The 19,875-nt window shown below is 45.0% G+C and overlaps 1 protein-coding gene across 3 annotated transcripts in view; it reads left to right on the plus strand.

Annotated features, from left to right (window-relative positions):
• Positions 1-19,875, plus strand: part of PCSK5 (proprotein convertase subtilisin/kexin type 5) — an 810,488-nt gene that overhangs the window by 426,594 nt on the left and 364,019 nt on the right. For all 3 annotated transcript variants that reach the window (XM_073543784.1, XM_073543785.1, XM_073543786.1), the window contains exons 11-12: positions 4,978-5,095; positions 16,135-16,323. In XM_073543784.1, the coding sequence (XP_073399885.1) occupies positions 4,978-5,095; positions 16,135-16,323 (307 nt within the window). The remainder of the gene's footprint in view (positions 1-4,977; positions 5,096-16,134; positions 16,324-19,875) is intronic.

Genomic DNA, 19,875 nt, shown 5'->3' on the forward strand with positions numbered 1-19,875 from the left:
CCAAAATGGTGTCACTTGTGGTGGGTTTCTACTGTTTAAGCACATCAGAGGCTCTCCAAATGCGACATGGCGTCTGATCGCAATTCCAGCCAATTCTGCATTGAAAGAGTCAAACGGCGCTCTTTCCCTTCCGAGCTCTGCCATGCACACAAACAGTGTTTTTCCCCCACATATGGGGTATCAGGGTACTCAGGACAAATTGAACAACAACTTTCGTTGTCTAATTTCTCCTGTTACCCTTGTGAAAATAGAGATTTGGGGGCAAAAATATCATTTTTGGGGAAAAATATTATTTTTTATTTTTACGGGCCTGTTATAAACATCTGTGAACCACTTGGGGGTTCAAAGTGCTAACCACACATCTAGATAAGTTCCTTAAGGGGTCTAGTTTACAAAACAGTGTCACTTGTGGTGGATTTCCACTGTTTACGCACATCAGGGGCTTTCCAAACACGACATGGCGTCTGATCTCAATTCCAGCCAATTCTTCATTGAAAAAGTCAAACGCACGCCTTCCCTTCCGAGCTCTGCCGTGCTTTCAAACAGTGGTTTACCCCCACATATTGGGTATCGGTGTATTCAGGAGAAATTGCACAACAAATTTTATGGTTCATTTTCTCTTTTTACACTTGGGAAAATAAAAAAAATTGGTTCTGAAGTAAAATGTAAAAAAAGTTAAATGTTAATTTTTTCCTTCCACATTGCTTCATTTCCTGTGAAGCACATAAAGGGTTACTAAACTTCTCGAACATGGTTTTGAGCACGTTGAGGGGTGCCGTTTATAGAATGATGTAACTATTAGGTATTTTCTGTCATTTACACCCCTCAAAGTGACTTTAAATGTGATGTGGTCCCTTAAAAAATAGTTTTGTAAATTTTGTTGTAAAAATGAGAAATCGCTGGTCAACATTTAACCCTTATAACTTCCTAACAAAAAAAAATTGTTTCCAAAATTGTGCTGATGTAAACTAGACATGTGGGAAATGTTATTTATTAAGTATTCTGTGTGACATATCTCTATGATTTAAGGGCATAAAAATTAAAAGTTTGAAAATTGCAAAATTTAAAAAAATTTCACCATATTTCCGTTTTTTCTTAAATAAACGGAAGTCATATCGAAGAAATTTTACCACTATCATGAAGTAAAATATGTCACGAAAAAACAGTCTCAGAATCAGCGGGATCCGTTAAAGCGTTCCAGAGTTAAAACCTCATAAAGTGACAGTGGTCAGAATTGTAAAAATTGGCCTGGTCATTAAGCTGAAAATTGGGTCTGTCACTAAGGGGTTAATATTTTAGTTGTACTCTGATTACATGTACTGTCCATACCTTATTTTAACCCTATTAAATCTCTAAGGCTGGTTTCACATTAGCGTTTGTGCGTGCAGTGTTTGATCCGCATGGATCCGCATGCGTCGTGCATACATATATTTAACATGGTGTACGCAGGGACATGCATTTGCATGCAGTGTCATGCTTTTGCGTACGCATGTGTCATTTTGGGGTCTCCGGCAAACGCAACCATGTTGCATTTTTTCAGGTGTCAAAAATCCGTCAAATATGCGCAGGCATGCGCATGCGGATGAATGGGTCAAAAAATGCATTGCTGTCTATGGGAACGCATTGGTATGCAAGGACATGTGTGCACATGCGTTCGATATGCATGCGTTCTTCAAAATGTAAATAGAAATCCCATGAGACACGCCCATTTTTGTCTGGTGTCATATCGAACGCATGCACATAAACAACACATGCGCATAAACAACGCAAACACATGCAAAAACGTATACAAAGGCTTGCACACGCAGCGTTTTTTCCCGTCATGCTTAAGATGATGCACATAAAAACACTGCGTAAACATGTGTTTTGCATGCGTTTGCGCATGCCGATGATACGCTGCGGACTTAAACGCTAATGTGAACCTAGCCTAAATGATTGGTGATAATTGAAGAGATGTGGTTTTCCCCCACCGATATGGATATGCGGAATCCTTCTAAAGGCATTTTTGTTCAGCATGGTTTTTAACTGATGGTTATGGATAATTTTTGTCTTGGCTTTTGGGTTTTCTGTCTGTTTCTTGTGATAGATGCTGATAATGTGTCCAGCGCTTGTGAAGAATGTGTGCTGTGTGAGTGTAGTTCTTTGAGACCATAGGGTATCGGAAGTCTTTTGTGTACATAGTGATGAAAGTATGCTACAAGGTCATTTTCACCTTCCCACCGCTGCACACTTTGCATTTTTGTTCTCTGAGGTGGTCCCTGCAGCTGCACACCTCCGCATGTAGGCCAGAGCTTTTAATAAGTAATGTAGGCACATGTCTGGACATCCTTTATGATTTTTGGGGGGATATATTGTTCTTGAGTAATGTCCTTTAACTTTTGTGTCTATTTTTAAAGAAAATGATTTCTTCACTGTGTAGATTGTTCTCTTGTCTATTAATTCTTTGAGAGTGTTAAATTAGGATGATCAGACGTCTTGAACACTCATTATTGCTATTATTACCATAAGAATAAATGCTTACAGTAGCATGATTGTTATTACTGAGATTGGAAATAGCTTGTAAATTTATCTTGTTGATTCTAAAATTCAGCTAATGATTCATTACTATGGTCATTTTTTTCTTGATATTGGCCAGAAATGCAAATACATTATTGTCTTTTACGCATTCAGTGAGGATACAATATGCAAATGAGATGGTAAATTTTAATACAAATACACACAGTGTGATCCAGACCCAATTAAAAAAACTTCTTTGGTTCTTCAAGAAAATCCAAAAGTGACACGATAAAACAGCACATGATAATTACATGTAGTATGGAAAAACAAGCTTTAGTTAATGTGTATCAGAATGAGATAACAATGCTTAATCATTATATTTTATGGTGGCTGGTGTCGTTTTTGGATTTTATAGAAGTTCCAAATAAAGAAGGAAGTTTTCTTCTAAGAACTTTGGTGCTGCATCATACGTTGTGTTTTCTTCAGTATTTGTGAGAGAGTCTGATCTGTGACACTGGGGTAGGTGAGCTGCATAATCCTTTCTCTACATGTTTTGTAGTTTAGTATCTTGATTGACATCATGGAGCAGAACATGGCCTCTTAGGAATAGAAGTAAAGTGTATGCAGATGGCAGCTTATTTTAATGGCTGTTAAGGGAATATCAGTGAAAATGATCTTTCATATGTCATAGATGCATGTGAGTACATCACAAAGGGGAGTTCTATGATGTAGGACCAACACTGACTGATCCAAAATCTGACTAAACACTTTAGGCAAAAACATTTGGGCCTTTGCTTAGATCATGCGTCATATATATTTAGTATCGAAAATCTATGAGCTGTTTGAAAGAATTTTTCATTGTAGAAATAAGTTAAGGTCCATAATCACAGCTATTATTTGAAGTCAGTGGGGCAGATTTACTAATGTGTTTGAACACAGACTGAGGCACACGTGCAAAATTTGGGGCATAAAGTCATATCAAGTCTTGGACCTATTTAATATTTGATTTAAACACTTATTTGGCAAAGGGCAGTAACATATGGTTCCAAAGGAAGAGGTGTGGAAGAAAAATGGAACAGTTGACATTTAGGGCTATAAATGTGTTGCAAAGTAAGCCACTCAACAGTTGGTGTAAAGTTAGACAGAAGTGTCCTTAAGATTGAGCAAATTTATCATTCAGCATTTTCCCACTGTCTAGTCTAATGTTTCCCTTTCTAGTCTAAGTGTGCCCAATATGTCCTGTATTCAGATTTATATGGGCTAATGGCAAACATGTCATAATTTGTTTAGTCCTGGCAAACTCCTCTTATTTGTGGTAGTTTTGGGTGTCGGGAACGAACATATTGCTGGTGCATCCTGTAGAATCACACAGGAGCCCAAGAGGTAAGGGGGCCATTACCACCTTCAAAGCAAGTGTAATTGTCTATTATTATGAACTATTTGACTGGAAAGGGCCCATATATTGTTCTTGCAGAGGGGCCCTCTTCTGTCTGTGTTGTTCGGGATAGTTCATCTAATTTGATGTTTGGGGTTCACCTTCCCCCCCCCCCCTTTCCCAGGACCACTTCAACTCAGCAAAATCAATAGAAATCTATTTGGATGGACCTGACTTAGTATAAGGTATAGCCACACACACAGCCCCCCCCTCTAGAAGGTGTCTGGTTCTTGGAGGTGGACCCACAGTTTTTGAGTACTGATAGATTATCCTAAAGGCCAATGACAGTGGGATCAGCAGGCCACTTAAAGTTTGGGGGCCTCCTGACTACCCCCAAACAGAATATCCTGGAGGAGTGGTGCTAAGTTTCTCTAGATTATTCTGGCAGTCGATTTCTCATCGAGAACATAGGAACGCTCAGCCAAGCAAGTCATTGCTGTGTATGGGGAAGTTGGGAGAGATAGCTGTCAGCTGTATGATAAGTTAGCTGCGTAATGTGCATGGTCAACAGAAAAGAGTTTTCTGTTTTTGGAAGCTCTCTCTCAGCAACAGTTTTAAAACTATCAAACTGTGCTTTTCTCACCATCCCCAGGGCCAGAGTCTTCGCTGCTGCTCGTGTATGTTAATGCCTGCAGTGCAGACATCACATTAATAGCAGTGTAGCCAATAACTTACCTTAGCAGCTCTGCACAAGTTGACGGCACAAGCTGCTCAGATTCTTTAGTGCTGTCGACGTGACGTCAGTACTGCAGACTATAGCAGGCACTGGGTGGTATGGCAGAGACTCAGTGCTGGACCCAGGGAAACAAACTTTAAAACAAACTATAATTAGGGTACAGTGATTTCCCAAAACTGGAAAACCCCTTTGAGACAACCAATTTTCATTTATAAAAACATTAAGATAGAGGAAACGAAAAGCCTTTGTTTATACTGTTTTGCGATTAACAGTTCCCAAATATTAATGTATTATTGCATTACAATATCTGTGGAGGGGGTAATACTTTGAATCTTACAAGTTAACACCACATTCTTCTTCTACTCAATAGTGAGCCACCTATATGGATTTGGCTTGATGGATGCTGAAGCCATGGTGATCGAAGCAGAGAAATGGACGACGGTCCCTGCACAACACATTTGCGTTGAAAACACAGACCGCCAGATCAAGTAATATGTTGTATTTTATGTATTGCTTTATTAAAAAGTGAACATGAAAGTTTTCCTCTACACCCTCCTTATTATACAAAGCATTTTATTCTGACCGCCATTTAGTTTCCCAGCCAACAGATGCATAATTCAATTACAGCCAATGTGACTGTGTTTATGGCTCTTGTCACCATGTGTAATACAATCAACATGTCAGATGTGTGACAGACATGTAGATGCTGAATATAAACTGTTTGACAAGGCTATCATCATCCTTTGAAGAAAGTGCTGTAAATTAGATGCCTATGATGGCAGTAAATGGACATGTCCTCTCCAATGCTCAGTGAATGACAGCAGTGAATACACATGCTGATCAGAGAATAGGCAGTATTGATAGTCAATGGTTGCTCAACTACTCAATGAGCATAATGTTATATCTTTTTATGTTACCACTGCTATGGTATACACATTTTCTGTTGTGTAAATGTTACACTTTTGCATGTATGTTAATCACTTACGTACATACAAAACACTCTCTATGCTGGTTATGTCCAAACTAGACAGTAAAAGTCTCAAATAAATATATATACAAGATATGCTGAACACGACCCTTTAATTCATTGGATCCTCAGCTTCTTTCATTCTCTTTTTATCACTATTTTTGTCACATGCTGGACCTTATCTTCACCCGACTCTGTTCCCTCACTAATCTCAATAACTCACCCCTCCCCCTGTCTGACCACAACCTACTGACATTCTTCTCCCTCTCCTCTCCTACTGCGCAACCCCCACTCCATAAACTCGCTCACCCTCGCAGGAATCTCAAACACCTCAATTTACAATCACTCTCTGAATACCTTCTCCCTCTTACAGACATAGCTTCCCTTCATGACACAGATGCTGCTGCCACCTTTTATAACACCACAATAACAGCAGCGCTTGATTCGGCTGCCCCCTCACGCAGAGCAAAACTCGAACAATCAACAGGCAGCCCTGGCTCACCAGCCTGACCAAAGAACTGAGACGGGTTTCCAGGGCCGCTGAGCGGAGATGGAAGAGAACCCATTCTACTGAGCACTTCAACGCATACAAGCAGTCCCTTGCCAGCTTTAAGTCCACGCTCTCTGCCGCAAAACAAACTTACTTCGCATCTCTCATATCCTCCCTGTCTCACAACCCTAAACAGCTCTTCAACCCTTTCAATTCTCTACTCCGTCCCACAGCACCTCCTCCCCCTCCTCTCATTTCTGCCAAAGACTTTGCCTCCTTCTTTAAGCAGAAGATTGACACGATCAGACAAAACTTTGGCCCGCAGCTCTCAATGCCCCTCTTAGCCGCTCAGCCCTGTTCTGCAAAAGCCAGCTTCTCCACCAAGACAGAAGATCAGCTCTCCACCCTTCTGTCAAGATCACACCTCACCACTTGTGCCCTTGACCCACTCCCGTCTCAACTCATCCCTAACTTGGCCACAGTCCTCATCCCATCTCTAACACACCTTTTCAACCTTTCACTTACAAATGGTTTCTTTCCCTCATCCTTCAAACATGCCTCAATCACACCCATCCTCAAAAAACCCTCCCTTGATCCATCCTCTGTGTCTAACTATCGCCCAATATCTCTTCTCCCTTACGCCTCAAAACTACTGGAACAGCATGTATATCTTGAACTGTCCTCCCACCTCTCCTCCTGTTTCCTCTTTGACCGGTTACAATCTGGCTTCTGACCGCATCACTCAACTGAAACTGCCCTAACTAAAGTCACTAACGACTTACTGTCAAGAGCAAGCGACACTACTCTGTTCTCCTTCTCCTTGACCTGTCCTCTGCCTTCGACACCGTAGACCATTTCCTCCTGCTACAGACTCTCTCATCTCTTGGCATCACAGACCTGGCCCTATCCTGGATCTCATCATACCTAACAGACCGAACATTTAGTGTCTCCCTGTCACACACCACCTCCTCACCTCGCCCCCTGTCTGTCGGTGTTCCCCAAGGCTCTGTCCTAGGACCCCTACTATTCTCCATCTATACCTTCGGCTTGAGACAGCTCATAGAATCTCACGGTTTGCAATATCACCCCTATGCCGATGACACGCAGATCTACCTATCTGGACCCAACCTCGCCTCCTTACTGACTAAAAATCCCACAATGTCCGTCTGCTATCTCAGCCTTCTTCTCTGCTCGCTTTCTCAAACTGAACATGGACAAAACAGAATTCATCATCTTTCCCCCATCTCACTCTACCCCTCCACCAGACCTATCCATCAATGTCAATGGCTGCTCTCTTTCCTCAGTCCCGTACGCTCGGTGCCTTGGGGTGATCCTCGACTCTGCGCTCTCTTTCAAACCACATATCCAAGCCCTCGCCTCCTCCTGCTGCCTCAAACTCAAAAATATTTCCCGGATCCGCTCATTCCTCAACCATGAAACCACAAAAACACTAGTGCATGCTCTTTGTCAGAGACACCGCACTGCACTTGCTCATAGAGCCAGTGCGCGTGTCCTGAGAACAGAAGCAGTGCTAAAAGATACCTGTGGAGTGTGCAGCAGAGGTGACCATGCGTGCTTCAGGATAATAGTGTCAGGGTCCAGTCAGCGCTGGAAAGTAAAGATGCATAGGACCTGCGGACACTGAAACTGAAAATGTGCACGGGACCTATGGTCATGTGACTGCAAGGGGGCTGGGCTTAGCGTCCTGTATTCAGATAGGACAGGACACCATACAACAACTCAGAGTCAGGCAAAACAGAGGTCACACACAGTACGGGCAAACGAGGTACAGGAGAGATGAACAGACGGGTAGTCAGACAGAGCCAAGGGTCATACACAAGAGGGCGACGTGGTACCAAGGGGACGAGCAGAGAGAAGTCGGGTCACAAGCAGAGAGTCATACACGAGAGGTAGCGCAGTACAAGAGGGTCAGGCAGAACTCGTAACACGGACAGAACCAGATCACAACCGAACAAACAAGCAAGATATCAGGCACAAGGCACACGTATACAAGAGGTCACTTAACTCAGCCGAGGGCAGGAGTATAACTGACACCGGACCCAGGTCCAGTGAACACTAAATAGCCTCCTGCTGCCAGAGAGAGGCAGCACAATTAACCCATAGTCTAACCAGGACGGGTCAAAGCGAAATCCCGTCCTGGATCATGACAGTACCCTCCTCTCAATGGGGGGCCACCGGACCCCCAGGTCTCTCAGGGTACTTGGCGTGAAAGGCTCGGATCAACCGATCCGCATGAACTGATCGAGCAGGAACCCACGAGCGTTCCTCAGGACCGTAGCCCTTCCAATGTATCAAATACTGAAGGGCGCGACGGACCAACCTGGAGTCGACAATTCGTTCCACCTCGTACTCAGCCTGCCCATCTACCAGGACCGGTGTCGGGGAAGATGATGATCCCTCCCCACTGGACCTCACAGGTTTCAAAAGGGCCTTATGGAAAACATTAGGGATCCTTAGAGATGGCGGAAGACTCAACCGAAAAGCCACCGGGTTAACTGCTTCGGTAATTACATAGGGACCTATAAACTTGGGTCCAAGCTTCGCAGAGGGGACCTTGAGCCTTATATTTTTGGTGGATAACCATACCTTATCTCCGACCTGAAACACTGGACCCACGGATCGTTTTTTGTCCGCAAAAAATTTAAATTTGTCCTGGGCCTTCGTAATGTTATTCTGGACCTCCCGCCATACCTCCCCCAACCGCTGGATCGACTCGTCCGCCCCAGGACACCCAGAATTCAAGCGGGAAAATTCTCCAAAATGAGGATGAAACCCATAATTGCAAAAAAAAGGAGATGTACCCGTAGACTGGTTAGTGCGGTTGTTAAAAGCAAACTCAGCCAATGGTAACACAGAACACCAATCATCCTGTCGGGCTGAGGTCAAACAACGCAGAATTTGCTCCAGAGACTGATTGGTCCGCTCAGTCTGCCCATTAGTCTCTGGATGGTAGGCGGATGAAAAGGACAGACTAATACCCAACCTCCTACAAAAAGCTCTCCAAAATCTGGACACAAATTGCACTCCCCTATCAGACACCACATTCAGGGGTACCCCATGCAACCGCACCACATGCTCCACAAACAATCTGGACAATGTTTCCGCATTAGGTAGAGCTGCCAAAGGTACAAAATCTGCCTGCTTACTAAACCTGTCCACTACGACCCAGACCACGGTATTACCCTTGGAAGCGGGAAGGTTGGTGATGAAATCCATGGACAGATGAGTCCATGGTCTCTCAGGAATTGGCAGTGGTACCAATTCCCCGGCCGGCCGGTTATGGGGAGTTTTCGCACGGGCACAAACCTCACACGCAGACACATACTCCCCAACATCAGAGGCTAAAGAAGACCACCAGAACATTCTAGCAATGGCCTTCCGGGTCGCTGAGATCCCTGGACGTCCACCCAGAACTGAGTCATGAAACTGAGCTGGCACATAAAGTTTATCCACCGGCTTAGCTGGAGGTGCAAGAGCCTGGGCTTCTCGAATCTCTCGTTCCAACACATTAGAAACCTCTGCCACCACCACCCCAGGCTGAAGAATGGAGGATGGAGGTTTCGGGGGGGACACCGGATCTAGACTGCGTGACAACGCATCCGCTCTAATATTCTTGGATCCTGGTCGGAAAGTGATCGAGAAGTTAAATCGAGAAAAAAAAAGTGACCATCTAGCCTGTCTGGGAGTCAACCTTTTAGCAGACTCAATGTAAGCTAGGTTTTTGTGGTCCGTGATTACCGTTATAGGATGGACAGCCCCCTCCAAAAAATGACTCCATTCTGCAAAAGCCAATTTTACGGCCAGAAGTTCCCGATTCCCCACATCATAGTTTCTCTCTGCCGGAGAGAACTTCTTTGAGAAAAAGGCGCAAGGTCTTAAATTGGTCAAAGTGGCGGGTCCCTGGGACAATACCGCCCCCACCCCCACCTCTGAGGCGTCTACCTCAACAATAAATGGTTCAGAGGGGTCCGGTTGGATAAGAACCGGGGCCGACATGAAACATTTTTTCAAAAACTGAAATGCCACTACCGCTGCGGTAGACCAATTCTTGATATCGGCCCCCTTTTGAGTCATGTCTGTGAGGGGTTTAACCACCTGTGAGAACCCCCTTATAAATTTCCGATAATAATTAGCGAACCCAAGGAAACGTTGCAGACCCTTCAAATCACACGGTTGAACCCACTCGAGAATGGCCTGCACCTTATTAGGATCCATGCGATACCCTTCAGCAGATACGATGAACCCCAGAAAGGACAGTTCCTGAACAAAAAATAAACATTTTTCAAGTTTAGCAAACAGACAGTTCTCCCTGAGCCTTTGGAGAACTGCCCGAACATGACCAATGTGAGTCTGTTTATCAGGCGAGTAGATTAAAATGTCATCCAAATACACCACCATAAAACGTCCAATCAAATCGGAGAACACATGATTTATGAAATTTTGGAAGACCGCTGGAGCGTTGGTCAGGCCGAAGGGCATGACCAAATTTTCAAACAACCCTTCAGTAGTGAGAAAGGCGGTCTTCCATTCATCTCCATCCCGGACTCGGATAAGGTTATTCGCTCCCCGTAGGTCTAATTTCGAAAACCACTTAGCTCCGGACAACTGATTGTATAAATCAGGAATAAGTGGAAGGGGATAAGTATTCCTCACAGTTATTTTATTTAACTCACGAAAATCGAGGCATGGGCGCAAACCACCGTCTTTTTTTTTTACAAAAAAGAACCCTGCCGCCACAGGAGAAACAGAAGGACGAATATGTCCCTTACGGAGGCTCTCAGAAATATATTCCTTCATCGCAGCCCGTTCCGGACCCGAGAGGTTATACAAGCGGGCTTTGGGCAATTTAGCACCTGGAACCAGGTCAATGGCACAATCAAATGGGCGGTGTGGTGGTAAAACCTCAGCCTCTTTTTCGGAGAAAACGTCAGTATAATCTATCAGGCACTCCGGAATGCCTTCTAGACCCACGGACGACACAGACACAGAAACAAGACATTTCTCAGAGCAATAGGGACCCCACTTAACAATGTCCCGAGATTCCCAATTAATCACAGGATTATGCAGCTGTAACCAGGGGAACCCCAACACCAGTCCCACAGGCAGGTTGTTCATTACAAAACACGAAATACGTTCCTGGTGTAAGGAACTCACTTTAAGGAGAAACTCTTCAGTACAAAACACAATATCATTCTTAACCAGTGGTGTTTTGTCAATAGCAACAAGGTGAATCGGAGTCTCCAACCTAACTGTCCCTAACTTACACCTGGCCACCAAGTCAGAGTCAATAAAGTTCAATGATGAACCGCAATCCACGAAGGCAGTTGTGGATGTGGAGACACCCCCACAACAAAGTTCCACTTGGAATGACATTTTAGAAAATGCAGAAAAGGGTACCTGAGAGCCTGGGTGACCTCCACGATAATCACCCGGGCTCAGTCGTTTGTTGGTTAGTGGCCGGGAGGGGCAATCCTTTTTCCCATGTCCAGACTCGCCACTGTGAACACCGCATTTTCTCACGTGCCGTTGCCTCCTTTCTTCCTCCTTATGGTTGATGGTTCCCATCGCCGTGATTTTCAGTGAAGAACTGGCTCCCCTTCCTTGGGAGAACAATGATGTCTCGGTTTGTATCACTCCCCTTGCCCGTAACCTGCGATCCATTCGGACGGCCTGTGTCATAGCTTCCTCCAGGGCATCAGGTGGGGGGTGGAGAGCCAAGGCGTCTTTCAGATGCTCAGACAGGCCTCTACGGAACAACCCCTGGAGAGCAGCGTCGTTCCAGCAGACCTCAGCAGCCCAGCGTCTGAACTCTGAGCAAAACCACTCGGCTGAGTGTTTCCCCTGGCAAACATTCATCAGCCTGTCCTCAGCCATACGCACCCGATCAGGCTCATCATAAATATGCCCCAGGGCCTCAAAAAATGCATCCACAGTCATACGCTCAGGGGCCGTGGTAGGAAGGGAGAAAGCCCAAGCTTGGGGGGCTCCCCTTAACAGAGACATAATGACCCCCACTCTCTGACTTTCATCCCCAGAAGAGTGTGGTCTTAAGGAAAAAAAAAGCTTACAGCCCTCCTTGAAAACTCTGAAGTCATTTTTATCTCCAGAAAAGGTATCTGGTAACTTCACTGGAGACTCAGGGGAAATTAATGTAACATCCCGAGCCCCCCATGAAAGAACCCCCTGCACAGTGTCAGCGATCAGCTGCTGAGACTGAGCCAGGACTCTTTGTTCTCCAAAGAGTTTCTGAGACATCTGCGTCAGATGCTTAACCTGCTCAGAAAGAGTGTGCACAGGATCCATCACACACACACAGGTGAATGGGAGCAGAGAGAAAAAAAAAAAAAAAAATGGTATGGGTCAGTTATAATGTCAGAGACACCGCACTGCACTTGCTCATAGAGCCAGTGCGCGTGTCCTGAGTACAGAAGCAGTGCTAAAAGATACCTGTGGAGTGTGCAGCAGAGGTGACCATGCGTGCTTCAGGATAATAGTGTCAGGGTCCAGTCAGCGCTGGAAAGTAAAGATGCATAGGACCTGCGGGCACTGAAACTGAATAATGTGCACGGGACCTATGGTCATGTGACTGCAAGGGGGCTGGGCTTAGCGTCCTGTATTCAGATAGGACAGGACACCATACAACAACTCAGAGTCAGGCAAAACAGAGGTCACACACAGTACGGGCAAACGAGGTACAGGAGAGATGAACAGACGGGTAGTCAGACAGAGCCAAGGGTCATACACAAGAGGGTGACGTGGTACCAAGGGGACGAGCAGAGAGAAGTCGGGTCACAAGCAGAGAGTCATACACGAGAGGTAGCGCAGTACAAGAGGGTCAGGCAGAACTCGTAACACGGACAGAACCAGATCACAACCGAACAAACAAGCAAGATATCAGGCACAAGGCACACGTATACAAGAGGTCACTTAACTCAGCCGAGGGCAGGAGTATAACTGACACGAGACCCAGGTCCAGTGAACACTAAATAGCCTCCTGCTGCCAGAGAGAGGCAGCACAATTAACCCATAGTCTAACCAGGACGGGTCAAAGCGAAATCCCGTCCTGGATCATGACACTCTTATCATCTCCCGCCTCGACTACTGCAACCTCCTACTTGCTGGCCTCCCCTCTAGCACTCTGGCTCCGCTCCAGTCCATCCTACACTCTGCTGCCCGACTAATCCACCTGTCTCCCCGCTATTCCCCAGCCTCCCCCCTATGCCAGGCCCTTCACTGGCTTCCTATCGCCCAGAGGCTCCAATTCAAAACCCTAACCATGACATACAAAGCCATCCACAACCTGTCTCCTCCATACATCTGTGACATGGTCTCTAGATACCTACCCGCACGCAACCTTCGATCATCTCAAGATCTCCTTCTCTACTCCCCCCTTATCTCTTCTTCCCACAACCGCATACAAGACTTCTCCCGTGCTTCCCCCATACTCTGGAACTCCCTGCCGCAACACATCAGACTCTCACCATCAACGGAAACCTTCAAGAAGAACCTGAAGACCCACCTGTTCCGACAAGCCTACAGCCTGCAATGATCCTCGGTCTACTGAACCACAGCATGACCTGCTCTACCCTCTCCTACTCTATCCTCACCCATCCCTGTAGACTGTGAGCCCTCGCGGGCAGGGTCCCCTCTCCTTATGTACTTGTGTGTCCCTTGTCTTACACATGTTTACTATACTTGTCTATATTTCCCCTTTTCATATGTAAAGCGCCATGGAATAAATGGCGCTATATAAATGCATAATAATAATAATAATTTTAACTAATCTGTATAGTATACAATATATCATGAATGCCCCATATAGGTTTAACCCTTTAACTTATATTGTATATATTTTACACTGAATAATAGTTTTTTTCCCCAAGTCATGCATTAGATATATAGTTTGAATCAAACACCTGACTACCGCGCTAGGATATGCCATCACTTTATAATTGTGGGCTTCCATACTCTAGGATCTTGTCTGATAAGAATAAAGGGGCATCAGCACTGTTTTATCACTGCATCCCATTACGTTGTCTCCAGCACAGCAGCGCTCCAATCACCTGTGCAAGGACAGCAGAATGGCACTATTAAAGGAAATGGGACCTACTGTAGTTTATGTATGGATAGCTGGGAGAGCAGTTGTACTGGGATACTGTAAATGGCAAGTAGCGCTGTGATCAGTTTACCTCTCAGAGGTCAGACCCCACCAATCATAAATTCTAACAATGTGCTATTGCTTTGCAACATGAAAACTCCCATTAAGGCCGGTTTCACACGTCCTGATATTTCCGGCCCTGGAAAAAATGGTGTTGGAGATATCAGTGTCCGTGTGTCTACTTTGTGTGGCAACAGTGTGCCACCCGTGTGCTGCGTCAGTACCACATGGTCGGCCACCGGGGAAGTAGCGCTGCTGTAAGCAGTGTTCCCCGGCAGCAGATGCTGATTGCGGCTTTCATCCATTCTCCCCTGCTCTGCCGCGATCAGCGCGAGCAGAGGAGAATGAATGAATGAAAAACTGACCTGCTGTGACCTTAGGACTATAGGGGAATGTCAGTGATGAGGTCACTGTGACAGAGCTTGAACTGCCGTGACCTCATCACTTGCATTTTCCCACGGTCCTGAGGTCACAGCAGGTCAGTTTTTCATTCATTCATTCATTCATTCATTCTCTTCTGCTTGCCGGCAGAGCAGGGGAGAATAATGACAGCCGCGTTCAGCTCCTGCTGTCGGAACTGCGGCTTACACTAGTACTATTTCCCTGGCGGCAGTCTGTGCACATGGAGGACAGTGAGCTCTGTTCTCCGTGTGCGGCACGTTTTGCTGCCCGTGTGTCCAGGTGAAAACGGACATATCTGCGTGTTTTGCACATGGACACACGTGAAAACACGCTGACACGTGCATAGACCCATTCATTTGAATGAGTCTACATGTGTCAGAGTCTCCGGTACGTGAGAAACCTGTCACACACGTACCGGAAACACTGACGTGTGAAACCGGGCTAAGGCTGTGTGCCCATGATGAGTGAGTTTCAAAAATGCAGCATCTTACAATGCCAGCAAAGTGGCTGGGACTTCTAGAAATCTCAAGCCCACTGTGTTTTTTTTCTACTCAGTGTAATTTGCCCTGCAGTGCATGTTTCAAATCTGCAACATGTCCTTTTCTCTTGTGGGTACATTGAGTTTTATGTGTGGATTTTCCCATAGACTTGCATTCGATGCAGAAAATTTGCAGGTAGAATCATACATGCATTTTTTAGTGTGTGTCCACATCAGAAACACGTCCAAATTGCATGTAATTTGCGCATGACTGTATGAATAAAGTTTTGTCAAAACCAAATATCAGGAAGTATAAAAAAGGACAGCTTTAATTAAAACATGAAACACCAAAAAGATACAAAAGCACAGTGTTAAAAATGCACTAAGGGTGGTTTCACATTAGCGTTTCAGGGCGCAGCAACGGCCTGCCCACGGCCGCCGCTATGCCCCGCCCCCTGCCGCGCATCCTGCGGTAGCTCCGCCTACCGGCGCATGACGCTGCATGCATCCTGCGTCCCCTATCTTTATCACTGGGGACGCAGGCCGTCAGCAGTATGCGTTTGGCGGCGCATGCGTCCTTTTGACGGTGCGCAGAGCGCAACCAAATTGCAACAGGTTGCGTTTGGCGCTGGTCGGCGCACCGTCAATAGGACGCATACTGCGCACGGCCTGCGTCCCCAGTGATAAAGGTAGGGGACGAAGGACGCATGCAGCGTCATGCGCCTGTAAACGGAGCTACCGGAGGAGGGGCGGGGCTTAGCGGCGACCGTGCGCAGGCCGTCGCTGCGCCCTGAAACACTAATATGAAACCACCCTAGTGATGCAATGCATAAAGGCAAGTAACCTAATTTACTTAATAGGTGCAGAAACTCTTCATCAAAAACTCATCAAATACTCATTGTGGAGCATAGGCTAACAGCTGAAATAAAGATGCTACATGCTGCTGCACTAAATAAATGTGATGCTTGAGTGATATATTCATGCTCTTCTCTAATTCTTCATCTTACATAGGACAATACGTCCAGATAATGTTGTACGCTCTGTGTATAAAGCAACCGGATGTGCTGACAACGTCAACCACCATGTCATTTATCTGGAACATGTGGTGGTACGAATCACAATTACACACCCACGCAGAGGAGACCTAGCTATCTACCTAACTTCTCCTTCAGGCACCAGATCCCAGCTGTTAGCTAACAGGTAGGCACTTACCGCCATTGTTAAATTAATGCATTAAGCAGATCTCAAGTATTGCAATAATATTGTTCTAACTGTATTGTATTACTTACCTTGTCCTGAGTTACAGTTGGCATTATAGCCTAGAGCTGCATTCACAATTCTGGTGGTTGCTTGTGGAAACAGTCAGCAAGCAAAATTCATATATTTCTAATTTTAGAGCATATGAAAGAAGATTGTCCACAGAAACAACTACAGTAACAGATATACAGTGGGGAAAATAAGTATGTGCCGACTCTACACAATGACCAATGACCCAAACTGTGACCATACAAAGCTCAAATAACACTGGCACTCCATGACCACTATAGAATAAAACACACCGTACAAAGACTAATATTACCAACAATGCCACTAAACACCTACCACTACATAAGGAGAGAACTGCACCCCCAGAAACTGTTCTTGAATTTAAAAAAATACTATTAAAAAGACTGATATTACCATCATGCAGTGACCATATAGTGGTAGATTCCAGTTCTGCCAATGATTTAATTGATTAAAGGGAACCTGTCACCCCCCCAGGGCCTTTTTAAGTAAAAGAGCCACCTTCAGCAGCACTAAGGCTGCATTCTGTGAAGGTGACTCTTATGCTTCTTATCCCTAGGAACGCTGAAATAAAGACTTTTATAAATTCCCCGGCATACCTCTATTGTGCCAGGCAGGTATGTTTTCTCCCCCCTGTGTCAACCGTCTCACAGCTGTCTATCATCTCTCTCTTGCCTCTGTGCACTGCCTCCTCTGCTCCTTGTTACATGCCCAGCTCCTGCGCTCTGCAAACATTTCTCGGGCATGTGCCGTGCGCGCTGCCCGGGAACTTACATCAGGTCATGATGTAATGATATCGCGCCAGCGTGGAGTGGAGGCCACAGATCCCTCTCCGCAGTGTGTTATGATGTATGGGAATATGGCGCCTGCACAGTGAGGATCTCTGCGCCTGTCCCATCTCCCTCCTCTTTCCTCCACCGTAATACGTTGGCACTCTGCAGAATCTTAGTAAGCTTCTGCCGAGTGCCGACGTATTACGGTGGAGGAAAAGGGAGGAGGGAGATGGGGAAAGGTGCAGAGATCCTCACTGCGCAGGCACCAGATTCCCAGCCCCGCAGTGTGAATACATCATAACACACTGCGGGGCGGGATCTGTGGCCTGCACTCCACGCAGGCGCGATATCATTACATCATGACCTGATGTAAGTTCTCGGGCAGCGCACACGGTGCATGCCCGAGAAATGTTTGCAGAGTGCAGGCGCCGGGCATGTAACGAGGAGCAGAGGAGGATTTGCACAGAGGCAAGAGTGAGATGATGGACGGCTGCAAGGCAGTTGACACAGGGGGAGAAAACATACCTCCGGGACACAATAGAGGTATGGTGGGGAATTTATAAAAGTCTTTATTTCAGCGTTCCTAGGGATAAGAAACATAAGAGCCACCTTCACAGAATGCAGCCTTAGTGCTGCTGAAGGTGGCTCTTTTACTTAAAAAGGCCTTGGAGGGGTGACAGGTTCCCTTTAACATACAGTTACTGTATATGAAGTAACTGATGGTTCTTTCTGTCTGGTTTTTACGTCTTTTCCATCTCATCCAGACCACCATGACGACCTTTTCCTGATTTTATTTGGAGAGTGTACAACACAGATATATTTTTCACAATTCCCACTTATTCCAAACTTTCCATCCTGCCACTATCCTCAGTTCTGTACCTGTACCTACTGTGTGGCACAGTGACCTCAAAACTCTCTCCCCAATAAAATACCACACAGACAGTGCACCTGAAAATAATAGTGCCTGATAGATAATGTCACTATTAATAATAGTGCCAAGCAGATGGTAATAGTGCAACACACAATAAGTTACAACTTTTGTACCCTAATGAGTGTCACACACAATAATAGTAATTTTTTTTTTTTTTTTTTTTTTACTTCTTCCTAACCAAGTTCATCTTCCTGCCTTACACAGTAATAGTACCCCCTTTGTACCCCCACAGAGTAACAGTACCCCCTTGGTGCCCCCACACAGTAATAGTACCCCCTTTGTGTCCCCACACAGTAATAATACCCCCTTTTTTGCCCCCACACAGTAATAGTACCCCCTTTGTGTCCCCACACATTAATAGTACCTCCTTTTTGCCCCCACACAGTAATAGTACCCCCTTTTTGCCCCCACACAGTAATAGTACCTCCTTTGTTCCCCGACACAGTAATAGTACTCTTTGTGTCTCTTAAACAGTATTAATTACACGTGAATGTCCCTAAGAAAGGCAATGCTGTCTCACTGTGCTACCAAAAAATAAATAAGACCCCCTTTTACTGTGCTACCAAAAAATAAGACCTCCTTTTTGCACTCAGTAATATACACCTTAAAAGTAATAGTTTACCATGTACTCTTTTGACCATGAGTGCCGCTTTCAAAACTAACAATATACAGAGTTCCCTTTTCAAATTCTATAATGTTCTTTGAGTGCCCACTTTGATATTATTAATGCCCCGTGAGTACCCTCTTTAAAACTATGAGTGCGCCCTTCTTTGTACCCCATAAATACTCCCTTCAAAACTAAAAATGAAGTTCAAAACTTATGATGTTAATATGCCCACTGTGTACTCCCTTCAAAACTAATAATGCAACCTTCAAAACAAAAACTTTCCACTTGAGTGCCTTTACTTATAAAAAATAAAGCCGAAGATCTGGGCCTTTGACACTAACAATCCTACTGAAAACAAGCGGAACAAAAAATAAACTCCAAAACATGATTGCTGGTAAAGGCTTTCTGGAGTTAATAAATGTGCCTTATTCAGCTCAGTTCTACAAATGATTGGTATTCAGGAAAGGTGGACAGATGCAAGAAGTTATCTGCTTGGAAATAATTAGCTCTGTCTTGTCAGTCAGCTGTGTAGTAAGGATTAAGATGTAGCCGGCAAAGGGAGGGGGAATCAACGTGTAGTAAGAAATTTGGAAGATTCTTCTACAGAACCCAAAGGCTATGTTCACGCTACCATATTTTTGGTCTGAGTGCTGTCTGTGGAAAGACAGGGCTGTTCACATGACTGTCTTTTTACATGGACCGAATGTCTGTGAAAACATCATAGCATGCACCAGTCTTCTCCATATTTTGGATAAGACTTGCCTATTCAAGTCTATGGGTGGGCAAAAAAAAAATCGGATCCTATATAGTCAATGGAGTTAATAGGTAAAAAAGTTTAGATTGTCTGGCTTCTTCAGGGAAAATAAACAGATGAGAATAATAACAGAAGCAGCTAGGATGGAACTATGTTTTATTTTGGATGGTAACGCTCTCATGGATGTGGGAATGTAAACCTTATTGCGTTAGATCTTAGGTTACCAAATAATAAAATTACATGTTACTCCATTTTCATGTATAAATGCCAAGTCAAAGGCAGGCAAGCAAGCATACATTCAAGCATGGCGACTCTGTAGTTAGCAATCTAGCCTGGCAGTGATGGGTTCCCGGGTTGAAATCCCACCATGTACAACATCTGCTGAGTTTGCATGTTCTCCTGT

The sequence above is a fragment of the Dendrobates tinctorius genome, unplaced genomic scaffold (genome assembly GCF_039654945.1).
Source record: "Dendrobates tinctorius isolate UK_male_01 unplaced genomic scaffold, ASM3965494v1 ptg000134l, whole genome shotgun sequence".
In the NCBI taxonomy this organism is placed as follows: domain Eukaryota; kingdom Metazoa; phylum Chordata; class Amphibia; order Anura; family Dendrobatidae; genus Dendrobates; species Dendrobates tinctorius.